We start from the raw sequence: 12733 nt of genomic DNA, 5'->3' as shown, positions 1-12733 counted from the left end.
CATTAGCTAACATTTAATCTTCCATTACTTTTACATTCTGGGAGGTCGATTTGTCGGTTGTCTTACCTTGACGTGTTAGCTTGGTGCAGGAGATGTGGGGAAGCAGTTAGCCACTTATCAAATGAGTAAAAATTAGCCTCACGGTAACTTCAAAGTTGTCTTACATGTTGTGACTTCTTAGCTGCTAGCTAGCTTTGTAGTTTTGCCTACTTTTGGTGGGTAAACCTACATTCAGGAATCACTTGGGCTTAGAGTTTGATGGTGTGTGTGTGTCTGAGCCCAACAATGTTAAAGAAAGGCAGACAAAGTTAGCAACTAGCTGCTGAACATTCAGTGGAGCATTTAGCAGCTAAATAAGCAGATATTTCCCTCAGGAGTTAATAGAGAGCCTAATGGAGAGTGAATAATGGACTTTAATTTATCAGGGAGCCAGAAATTACTCCAAATGAATGATAATGTTGCTCCTTGTCTGCTGAGCGTGTAATAGGCAAATATTTGTATACTCATTCATCAGAACTACTTAAAAAGTCAGTGTTGTGTCTACAGCTCGTTGTGGTTCCCCCAAGTAGCCACAAGATCAATTAATACAGGTTTAAATCCTATATTCAGATATACAGTACAGTATATGTATGTAATGATGATAATGCAAAAGATTATAATCGTTATAATGCAGCAAGGAGAAACCTAATGTTGGTGGGTCCAGTTTTCTCTGCAGTTCAGAGAATGATGAGAATGATCTGTCACTTCCTGCTGGAAGAGGAGACACAAACCCCACCATGTCAGAACTGAATTGACCTCTCAACTACAGGGAGTGTGAATCTTTTCCCTGCTGAATGCCAGATTTGCGGTTAAGCCTGATTTATTGGGGAAATGTTTACACAAAAAACATACCTATTTCAGCATAATGTCCAGAGCCCAACCTTTGTAGCGCCTAAAATGGTTCTTAACCTAAAATAAGCTTCAGCTGTTGTCTAGGAAACATCTTTTCTTGTTGATATTTTTGGACCTCGGCGACTCATTAAGGCTTTCACGCCACACCAGGCCATACACAACCAGAGAATGTGTGAGGGGTTAGATTCTGTGAGTCAGTATACCCGGGCCTGTCTGCTTCACTGGGCTGCGTTCGCCACAGGCCAGAGCTTACGAAACAGTGTCATGATGAATGTGGTGGAGAGATGTGAACCGTCATGTCTAGGTTTTCTGGGTCTCAGCGTGTGAATGTGAACGTCTGTATGTCTGTGTGTGTGTTTGTCTCTCCATGTTTGCTGGTTTACTGTCTCCCCATCTGCCTGCTTGTTGATTCTTCTGTCACTCAGCGTATTTGTTTTCCTGCCTCTCTCCGGTTTTCTTGATCAGTTTCGCATGGCGTCTTGTGATTCAAGTGAAAGTCACGGGGATGGAGAGTTAGCAGAGACAGAGGGAGGGGTTGCAACACAGAAGGACGGGTGGGGTGGGGGGGGGGGGGGGGGGGGGGGGGGTGGGGGGGGGGGGGGGCGCCTCTCTGTTTGTGTGTATGTGCTTGTCCGAGCTCTTGCAGGTAAACAGTCAGAGTCACCTGGGTCACTGACATCTAATACTGCTGCTCCACAGCCTCATCTGTAGCGCAACACAGCAGAGCACAGTGCCTGATAAACAAATACAGAATGAGAGACTTCATTTGCATGAATACATAAGCAAGTTTATTGCATAACAAATAATCTAATAAATTCAAGGTTTATATTCATATTCTAACTATTCACAGGCTTACTGACTGTTTTCTCAAAAACTATAAAAATCTTTGGTTTAGTCTAGTCTTTCCATAATGACTTAATTCAATTAACAACATTTTATTCAAATTTTAGTCACAGGTTTAAGCACATAATTAGATGTGAGATCAGCTTATGTTTCTTCATCATATTATACAAGAGGTGTTGATGTTAAAAGTAATGCGGTAGTAGCATTTTTACACATTAACATTGACTTTGCAATTGAAAACGAAGCAGGGGAAGTGTGTGTAGCTGGGTGGGACGTGTGACTTCCAGTATGTGTGTTCATGCATCATAATCTCTTTATCATTATGTCTTTTCTCTGTGGGCCTTTTCGTTATGAAAGCGACTTGTTTTTGCCAAATTAATTTTAAAATAGATTAGATATTGTCACATTTTTTGTTTAATTGATCATTACATTCTCATTAATGACACATTCATGTCATGGTAATGTTGTTTTCTGTCCAAAATATATCGTATTCGTCACCAATTTTGCTAATCTTACCTATAAAACTGTGATCATTTATGTTGACTAAGTGCTTAAATGAGCTAATTCCATGTTATAGATCCTTTTGATGATGTCGACATGATGTCATGGGTGTCTGCTTAAGTTTTAAAATGGGGGAGGAAACCTGGAAAGATACATAACTGACTAACCCTAACCCCTAACCCTGACCCTGACTGGAGGGTTTCCTGCATTTCTACACCACCTAACCTCTTGGATTTAAGTCAAGAAACAGCCACCTGCACTAGTCTAGATTAGTTAGATTGAGGGTGCTATGAAAACCAAGAATCCATCAAGAACAGTATCTCACGTTATGAATTTGTTTTTCGCTGCGTGCGGAAATGGAGATCATGTGAAAAGTGTCAATGGTGTGAGTCTCACGGTAAATGTGTGAGAGTTGGCAGCCCTGTTAATAGCCATGTAGCCACACTTAAAAGAGCCGACTCTAATTCGGCTCCTTCATGAACGTCCCACAGCTGCATCCTGTCCGATCAGTGAGGTAACATTAGGTGGGCAGGCTGGCAAAGTTAGCTAACATTGACTCGCAAATCGATTTGATGACAGTACAATCCCATTTATAGCTAATTTGGGAGTTTGGCAGGGGTCAGTAGAGCGAGCAGGTTCATTCAACATACGCTAGCCTATCTTTTCCTTTGTTCTATTTATATGATCCCAGTTTGGTTAAATGACTTGTTTCTCACCTTTGTAAACAGTCAGACTTGCTGTGGCAAACGATCAGCGATGAGTTCGACTAAACCAACTCAAAGGGTGGTCCAAAAATGTGTGATTTTTTTTTTCTTATTACTTGATTTTGTCAGCTGCTGAAAATAGTAAAATGATCATTGATAGAAGCTGCTTAAATATAATCACCTGATTGCAGGGACTGTATGATGATAAGTTTAACTTTGCCCCCCCTATCTGAGTAATGGGGACACATTTGCTCCACTTGCTCCATTGCTCAGGCACCTGTGCATGATGTAACTACTTTGGTGTCTATATATGCCTCTTAGGGTTGAAACATTGCCCTTTTCAGTCAATAATAAAAAAGACATTTGAGAGCTATAATCCAGTGTGTGGACACTTTTTTCCTGTATGGGTCAAGTACCACTCCAAGTTATATGAATACATAAAGTCATTACACTTGAGAGGTCATTAAAAATGTGTTAACATTTTGCAGCTTTAATCCTCTTTCATTAAGTCCTTTCCCCTCTTTGTTTCCTTGTGTCTCATTCATCTCTCATTTCTATTCCTGTAACTTACATTTTCTCACCTGAACCTACCTTTGTTCCACCTCTCTCACCTCTCCTCCTCCTCCTCCTCCTCCTCCTCCTCCTCCTCCTCCTCCTCCTCCTCCTCTTCCTCTTCTTCCTCCTCCTCCAACCTCTAACATCTACCATTTCTCTCTCTGCAGGAGATAAAGAAAGAAGGGAAGCGAGAAGCAGGACAGGCGAGCATGATGAGATCTGACCTTTCCAATGGCAGAGCCAGCCCTGTGTCCGACCCCAGCGCACGGCCGAGCAAGAGAGGTACTGAACTTTACACACACACACTCATATATTCATACAACATCATTAGGCTGCTTTAAGTCTTCAGGCTTAAACATATATCCTATTAGTGTGAGGAAGGATTTGGGTCAAGCGTTCCTCGCTATTCTACTGCCTTACGTGTACTTAACACTCATTGTTTACACACGTGCATTCAACATACATGTGATACCTTAAATTAAAGATGAGGAGGAGTGACACCTGGTGGACACAAAGGGTACAGCAGCCCTTAATGCCCCAGCTGGTGTGGAGTGAGTCAAGAATAATGAGCAGGTTAATGAGTGTAAGACAAACAACAGGGAGGCCAGCGGGAAGCATTTGGTGTCAGAGCTGGTTAATGAGACTGCCCACCAATTGAAAGGTCAAAGGTCAACCTGTCAGTCTTTAGCCATGAGACCCTGAGTAAGTCAGTGACCACCTGTTCGCTCACTGTTAAGTCATGGATTATGGATAAGTGCATGAGCTAATTATGTCCACATGTAAGCCATAAATATGTACGTGCTCTTGTTCTGTGTGTGTGTGTTTGTTTGTGCGTGCGTTACAGTAGAGCAGATCCGTAATCGGAGGTGTAAAGCGGCGTTCAGCTACGTGCCTCAACATGAAGATGAGCTAGAATTGAAAATAGGAGACATCATTGAGATTATATCAGAGGTAAGATTGATTACACTTTACTGGACTGAACCTGTGCGGTCAGTGGGGGAAAAAAAAATCAGCCTCCAAACCACACAAACGTACGTGTTTTTAATGTGTTTGTCTTGTTTCATAATGAGATATGTTGGTTACCACAAATATGCAATTAGCAGCGCCAAAGATGAGTAATTTGGAAAGAGTGTTGTCATCACATAGTTTGTTTAACAGAGAGCACTGATATGTTTATATCTTGGTCTCAGTTCTTTTTCAGTTTCAATTTCAGGATTCCTTGTAAAAATGTTTGTTAATGGTATGTTTATATTTGAGACACAAATCGTTATCTGATTATATATTGATCCTCAGGCTCTATGAAAGCTATAGTAGACATTGGGCCTCATGCAAGAACATTTACTTACTTACTTTTTATCTGTGAGGTTTACTCGTGCAAGTGTTCAAAGTCAGATTCAGCAAATAAACTCCATTAAGTGCCCGAACTTGTCGTAAATTGCTCGTTTCAGCCTGATAAAGGTCACCTTCTCAAGAGTAGTGAGATTTGATCATTAGCATAATCAATGCCCCTAAAATTACCATATAAAGCTACACGTTCCGCTCTGTTTGTTGACGAGTTTCATTTCAAAAACTGTTCCCAAAAAGTCAAAACAAGAATTTCACGCTGCAGAGCTTCGACTTCTGCTTTCAGAAATCAACAAATGGAAACATAACAAATATAAGAGTGCCAGTAGCAGGGAACCCAAAACAATTATAAAATATTAATACAGCTGCCAACGACATGTGATCAGAGCAGCGCTGACATGGAGTTAGATGCTAAAAAACATCTTTGTGGAGCAAAGCGCTCTGTGATGGGAGGCAGTCAACGGATGTGACAGTCTTGTGAAGAAAAGCAAAGACTGTCTGTTATGACTCTAACGACAACTCGTGAATTTCGTTTGTACTTAAGAGAAAAATTCCATGTATAAGGAAATTGCCAAAAAATTATCTTAAATCACTCATGGGTGCCTCTTGTGAATGAATCTGTTCATACGAGTGGTTCTTAATGTAGAAGATGTTCTGCCTCCTTGGTTGCTGATAGAGATGAGACCGTTCTATTCACACGAGGCAGTGTAAATCAGTAGTGAAAGTTTTGAGGTTATGGATAAAATGAAAATAACTTTGAGAAAAACACTCTTACCACATCTTCCTCAGTAGATTGAGTTGCCAAGATGCCATCGTAGTATGAAGATACTCAAATTTACATATTTTCTGAGCACTTCTCGTTCATATTGGCTTAAAAGCTGAGATTGAAAGTTTTTTTCTTGATCTTGGAAATAGCTGTTGAAATATTTATTGTGCATGTGTCACCACAGAGTGAGCATTGATCAGTATTGTGAAAACAACATGCTTTTGACATGCAGAAGTGCCCTTGTTTTAAAACCGTCATTTAGCAACACTCTGTTGCGACTCTCTTACCAAATGAACCCTAAACCTAAACGTGACCCTGCGCACAGCAGAAGTAAAACTTTTTTTCTCCCTGCCCTTTAGAGAATTTGTGCAAGGCCTTCATTTTGGGGTCAGAGTATGTTTGTATGAGTATTTATCTGTATGGATATCTATGTAAATCATTGTTTCTTTGTATAAATCTATGTTATGTGTGTGTTTTTAGGTAGAGGAAGGCTGGTGGGAGGGACTTCTAAATGGGAAGACCGGCATGTTTCCCTCCAATTTCACCAAAGAGATCCTATTGGAGTCGGACACGCCCTCTGTAGACACGCCCACCTCGCAGGAGGAGCTCCGCAGCAGCCGCACCAGTGAGTCTCAGCCAATCAGATGGTGGGAAGTCACCCACCCACATAAAAGAATTAACAAGGGACTGGTGCTGGTTACACTGTTAATGATAGATAAGGTTTTATGACATTTAGTAAAAAAAATAATGAAAATATTTATCCTACTAAAGCTGTGGAGTGCTGCTGAAAACTAACATGTATTGTGTGTGTGTGTGTGTGTGTGTGTGTGTGTGTAGGTAAGGACAGCCCAGGCAGTGAGAGTGATGGAGGGGACAGTCGGTCAGAAATGGGGTCAGGAGAAATCCAGCCTAAGAAGGTAATCATTCCCAGTGACTTTACACATCAAAGTCTGTTTAAAGGTCACAGGAAGTACTACTGAATATGTATGAAAGTGTTTAAGTCCGACATGAGTCTGACAGTGTTAAAAGGACCTGAATGAAGGATCTGAGAATCTGTGGAGTAGTCTTTTAAAGTGAGAAAATATAGTGTGCAAAGACAGACAAATGGAAGCTGTGTATTTAGTGATATTTTGGTTAAAAAAACAGGAGTGACAGTAGTAAAGTAAGTAAGTAAAAACCAACATAAAGAGTCTTAGTGAGGTGTTGGACCACTACATGCTGCCAGAACAGCTCCAGTGCACCTTGGCATTGATTCTACAAGTCTCTGAACTCTACTAGAGGGATGAACATCATTCTTCCAAAAGATATTCCCTCATTTGGTGTGTCGATGATGGTGGTGGAGGGCGTGTCTAACACGCCGGTCCAAAATCTTCCATTGGGTTGAGATCTGGTGATTGTGAAGACCATAGCGTATGATTCACATCTTTTAATACTCATCAAAACATTCAGTGACCCCTCGTGCCCCATGGATGGGGGTGTTGTCATCCTGGAGGAAACCACTCCCATCAGGATAGAAAATGTTTCATCATAGGATGAAGGTGATGACTCAGAACAACTTTGATTTGCAGTGACCCTTCCCTCTAAGGTCGAGGTCACTAATAGGCGTCATCCTATCCAGACTTGGAACTATTACCGATAAATTATTGAGAATTATTACATTTTAACAGAGTGTTTCTATTTTAACTGGTGCAGCTTTTCCAGTCTACACAGCACTGGTTTACTGGTCCAGGAAACTCACAGACCAATTGCATACATTGTAAATCATTTCATGTGATGCTACTCAGCCAATCAAATCTGTAAGTGAGTCAGAGAAAAGTAATTTCACATGGCATGCTCTAAAAAGAGAGAAGTAGACAGCGAAGATTGGACAGACTCTTATATGTTCATCCTTCCCACAGACAGTTCAAAACCAGTTCATATGTTCCCAGACCGTGGCGATTGTGAAGCGCCACTAGGAGACAAAGCACAAATCTTTTGAGCAGATATACCCACCCGAATCCGAACTAAAGGCACAGAAAAATAAAAATGATAATAAATGAAAATAAACGATCAATCCACCAGAATCCTAACACATTTCAGATTTAAAATCCTGGCAGGACAAACTAGAGCTCACTTCTCCCACTGAACAAGAGAAAGTGGGGGAGTGTGAGATATTAAGAGGGAAAGAAAGAGAAAAATGAGGTGTTAAAGCTGTTCAATTGTTGAGATGTGTTGAGATAGTTTATTATAACTGTATATATAACTGGTTGAGACTGTTCAGATGTGAAATGGAGCTAAAAAAAACAAAAACTTATAGCTACACTTTTTATTTCATTTTTATAAAATCAAGCACTTTACTTTAAGATGCACATTTTTCATAAGCTCTCTGTTATGTATTGTATTTTAAATGCAGCCCCTATTTAACTTGAAATGAGAAAAGAACATTTATTTATTATTAGAATACTTATTATTTATAATCCCTTCAGTTCAACGTGAAAACTGACAATAAATATTGTTGAAATATTATTTCTTTATTTCATTTGACAGCCAGTTGTTTACTACAGACATTAATACAACTACTAGGCTACTTTTATTATAGGCTATATATATATATATATATGTATATATATAGTCTACTTGAATTTTAATTGAATACCCCTGCTCTAGGGGGTCAAGTGGAAAATGCCCCCCACAGCATAACAGAGCCACTGGATCCCTTCACTGTAGGGGTCAAGCATTCAGGCCTGTTCTGTTCTCTTGGTGAACGCCACACATGCATTCACCCGCTTGTCGAGGATATGATGAAAGATGACTCATCTGCCCATATCGCCTTTTTCCCACATCTCTGTAGACCAGTGCAGGTTTTTGCACCACTGAACTCTCAAATGTGCATTCATCTTTGCCACCCTGCTATAACATCCCTCTCTATGTGATTGTCGACGGACTGTTCTTGCTGACGCGGTTTGTCCTGCGTCGACACTTTCAGTCACCTGAGGAGTTAAAAGTTGCTCTTCTGTTTTTCCTTACACATCGCACTAATGCACAAGCATCAGATGTTCCCCGTCAACCACAATTTCTGACCATATCTACTGACGTCTTTCCCATTGTTCTAAATGTAGATGTCACTTTAGTCACTGTTCCTGTTGAATCACCAGACAGTTGAGCAGATCTTTTCCTTTTGCCATCTTGATACACAATCAGAATCAACTGGACCTGCTCAGCATTTTTATACATGCCGCAGATTGTAACATGCTTAATTGTAACATGCTTCTTGTAACAACACTTCCTGAGTGGAAGCGTTTGTTATGTTTCTCTACTCATTTATTCAGATTTTTCCTTTAATTCGTCACCTGTCTGTATATGACTTCTCAGCAGCCACAATACAGCTAAATCCACGGCATGTGTTTGTCGAATGCAGCCAGCAGCTTACGCTCATCGCACACATTTGCTCAAGGTCGCAGACAACAAAATGCAAATCGCAGCAGCACCAAATAAGGTCAAAATGCCTTCTGAAGGATCTGAAAACAAAACCTTACTATAGATAGATTACAGATCCTCTGCGTCAGCTATGGACAGGAAAGACTGTTGTTTTCTGTTGCGGAAATGGAAAAAGGGAGCCTTGGTGATAATCTGTGATGTGCATGTCCAAACAGAGGCTATAGATTATAAGATTATTGGATGAATTTACACAGTTGTCAAGAGTTACTGTCACCTAATCAAACTGGTGTCTGTGTCGAGGCGGGTCAAAGATCAGCGTCACAGTTTTATCAGAATTTAGAAGCAGGAAATTTCTTTACGTGCAATTTTTCACAGCAGCCAAGCAGGCCAGAGTATAATCATCAGCCTGTTTTAGGCACATACAGCTGAGTATCATCTGCGTAGCAATGGAAATTAATTCTATGGCTGCAAATAATTTGGAAATATAAAGAGAGAAAAGCCCATAGCCCTCTTGACCCTTAGCAAAGGGCCAAGAACAGAACCTTGGGGTACTCCATATTTAAAATCAGAAAATTTATGATATTTCTCTTTCAGATAAGGAAGATTTTGGGACAATATGAGCATTTGAAATGTACTAAAGCTCAAAATTTAGGTGTTTTTGGTGGTGTTTTCCTTTAAATATCGCATTGAATTTCACTTCATCATTTCAATCCACCTGTAGATCAGAGGGTTCGGCTTTGGTGACATCTTCAAAGACCAGCCTATCAAGCTCAGACCTCGCTCCATGGAAGCGGACTCAGAGGGGGACAAGGTGAGACACACACACACACACACACACACACACACACACACACACACAAACTGCTCTTTCTTCACACATTTTCTGATACAGTAATCATTGTATTGTGGGGTAAGAAACTCCCAGTCACGGCTCCGCCCCTTCCTCTGTTTCAGTTCTACAGCACAGGAAGTGGTTTAATGTTGGCAGACACACGCACACACACACGCACACACACACACACACACACCCTGCAGAGATTTGGCAAGCAAAGCAGAAGTGAGAGCTCCACGGGGCTGAGAGAGAGAGAGAGAGAGGGAGAGAGAGAGGGAGAGAGAAGGGGAGGTAATACAGTTTTTCACTGACGCTTACATATTCACACACACTGTCTCCTGCTGCCTACGCTGATATAGCAAAAGCTCCGTCCGTCTGTCTGCGTTTAACTGGAAACGGAGGAGAGGACGGTAGGGTCAAGCTTTCTCTTCCTCCCTTTCTTGCTCTCATGTCATTTTTTTCATTCTCATTTTCATTTATTTGACTTTCAACCTCTCACTTTTCTTTCACTCTTTTTCTTTTCTGTCTGCTTCACGAGCGCTGAGCTGAGTGTGAAACGAGACAGTGTTGTAAATGTTGTGGGTAGCGTCGTCTGGCTCCTCGAGGTGAGATGAGAGTCTCGGGTTTGGTGTAGTTTGTGTTAGTTAAGAGGTGAAGTTTTCTAATAATAAAGAGAAAATAAGAAGGAGTCTGGCTTTTTGATAACGTTTTGTGTCTCTTGATGATGAAAATACAGTTTCAGAGGCTGTTTCATCCTACCAAGGGTAGATTTTTGGGGGGAAACCCCATGAAAAAAAGTCCAGTTTGTTGATATGAAATTAAAGGGTCAGTTCACCAAAATTACAACTACAGTAGGGATTTCTGGCCATGCAGAACATTCAAGGTATCTCTCTTTGAAGCGTCTTTATAATTAAGTTGAACTAACCCTTTAATAACACAATGGACAGTTTCAATCAACAAAGAAGAAAAGCCCTTATTCTCGCATTGTGACGTGTGCTTTTTTAAGCTAATCCAATGGGATTTTAACAGGTTTATTTAGCTTAAGATACATTTTCTTCTTCAGTTTCTCAAAAAAAAAATCATAATCAACCAATTTGGGGACACATGGTGTTGCTATATCAGTCATCAGACGTCCCGTAGCTCCTGCAGACAGATGTGAGGGATATGTTTGTTCTGAAGGATGTTTGGCAGCCTGTCCTGCTGAGCGTGAGGCTGTTATGTTGCTTTACGGTGAGACGAGTCTCTCTGCTCCCTAATGAGGCTCTGGAGGAGGTGACAGCAGAGCTTCTCCATTCAGGATGGGGGGTGGGGGGGGGTGGGTGTGTGGGTGGGTGGGTGGGTGGCGGGGGGGCCCTGAGTCATGCGAAGCCACGTCAACCTTATACTTAAACTAGAAGGTCAGCTGTGTGTGCATGGGTGAATTCCCAGTTTGGAGCTACAGCAGTGTTCTGCATGGATGCTCAAGTGTATATTGTGGGTGCTGATACTGATTCTTCGGAGGTTGATTTCGTGTCCGTATTCAGCATCTTTCTGTATGTTTTGTGTTTATCTTTTCACACACAGGGAAACAGAATTTTATGTTTTGTAAGCCACAAATAAATCATATACGTAGCTATCATGACAGTAAAAGGAGAAGTTTTCAGTGTTTCCACCTGACTTTTTTTTTTTGCAATGAGTCAAAGTCACTCAACCTTGAGATCAGTTGAGTCTACAGTTTAAAAAAGGTCTACTGTGTAATTTAAAATGGGGTAGTGGATTCTTAAGGCCGGATTATTGACCTCAACTTGGGAGGACAAACGTCACAAACGCGAAAAATGAATAATGTACAAAGAAAAACGTTTTACTGGGGATTAGCAGTAAGGAACTTTCATCATACAAGTTTTTACAGTCACTACCAATAAGGAGTATTTTAACTAACTTTTCATACTTTCCAACCCTGTAAGGGAGGTATCATCACTTTCCAAGTCTCATCAAATCCCCCTATTGTTTCAGTTATTGGACAGAGAAACTGCTGTGTGTTTGTGGGAATTTTTTGTACAATAGTTTTCTATCAAGTTGCATTGTGGGAATTGTAGGATCCAAGGTGTGTAACTCTAGACGCGTACTAGGAACTAAAAGTCAGGTTGTCTCGGCCTCTGCTGCGTCAGTTTTGACCTATTCTTTTTTTTTTTATCTGTGTGTCACAAGCTTATGGAAGTGAAATACATAAATCATTTACTGGGTTAAAGTTGCGAGATATGGAGGATGTGGACTTGTTTCCTCATCAAAAAGGCTGAATAACTTTGTGTTTTCTACATTTTACTGTCATAGCAAGAGCAAGAAAAGGTTAGACAACTAAAAGAATCAATAAAAGTTACTTTATATACATCAGCAAATGTCACAACTCGTCGCTAAGTGGCTAGATTAGTGGGTTGTTTCAAGTGGACGCTGCACTTTCAACGGGTTGATGTTCACTTCCTTGTGAACGCTACAGTAGGGCGACTTCAGAAAAGTGACACCACTCCGTTAAACTTCCTGCCTCTGGTCACACTTTGCTCTGCAGGTGGAGATTCGGTTTATGACTCTGAAACAGCTGCGTGTATCGAGTTAACATAACGTGTTAGTTCTGCAATTCAAGCGATCAGATACCTAGCTACTTTTTCAAATAAGTGTCTGTTACATTACTGTGGCGAACAGCGCAGAATGAGAGACAGGAAGCGGCTCTCAGCAACGTCAAACCTTTATTGACATACAACGCAGGGGGACAGGATCTCCAAAACACTAGTAAACACAGCTGTGGTAAAGAAATGTAACAGCCACCTCACACATGGTTGAAGCACGACAGGAAACGAGAGGCTGTCGCTAATCACCGCATCTCCCTGACGCATTTGCACCGTTTCT

General features: G+C 41.0%; 1 protein-coding gene across 6 annotated transcripts in view; it reads left to right on the top strand.

The window, feature by feature from the left end:
• The window catches only part of sh3kbp1 (SH3-domain kinase binding protein 1), a 44499-nt gene that overhangs the window by 21217 nt on the left and 10549 nt on the right, over positions 1-12733 (top strand). For 5 of the 6 annotated variants that reach the window (XM_044338902.1, XM_044338901.1, XM_044338904.1 and 2 more), the window contains 5 exons: positions 3662-3776; positions 4339-4445; positions 6085-6229; positions 6442-6521; positions 9743-9832. In XM_044338902.1, coding sequence (XP_044194837.1) covers positions 3704-3776; positions 4339-4445; positions 6085-6229; positions 6442-6521; positions 9743-9832 — 495 coding nt within the window. In that variant the 5' untranslated portion in view covers positions 3662-3703. The remainder of the gene's footprint in view (positions 1-3661; positions 3777-4338; positions 4446-6084; positions 6230-6441; positions 6522-9742; positions 9833-12733) is intronic. The other variant, XM_044338900.1, reaches the window with a different exon arrangement.

The sequence above is a fragment of the Thunnus albacares genome, chromosome 21 (assembly GCF_914725855.1).
Source record: "Thunnus albacares chromosome 21, fThuAlb1.1, whole genome shotgun sequence".
Taxonomy (NCBI): Eukaryota; Metazoa; Chordata; class Actinopteri; order Scombriformes; family Scombridae; genus Thunnus; species Thunnus albacares.
Note: the sequence above shows the minus strand (reverse complement) of the source record. Positions and strands in the feature narration are given on the sequence as shown.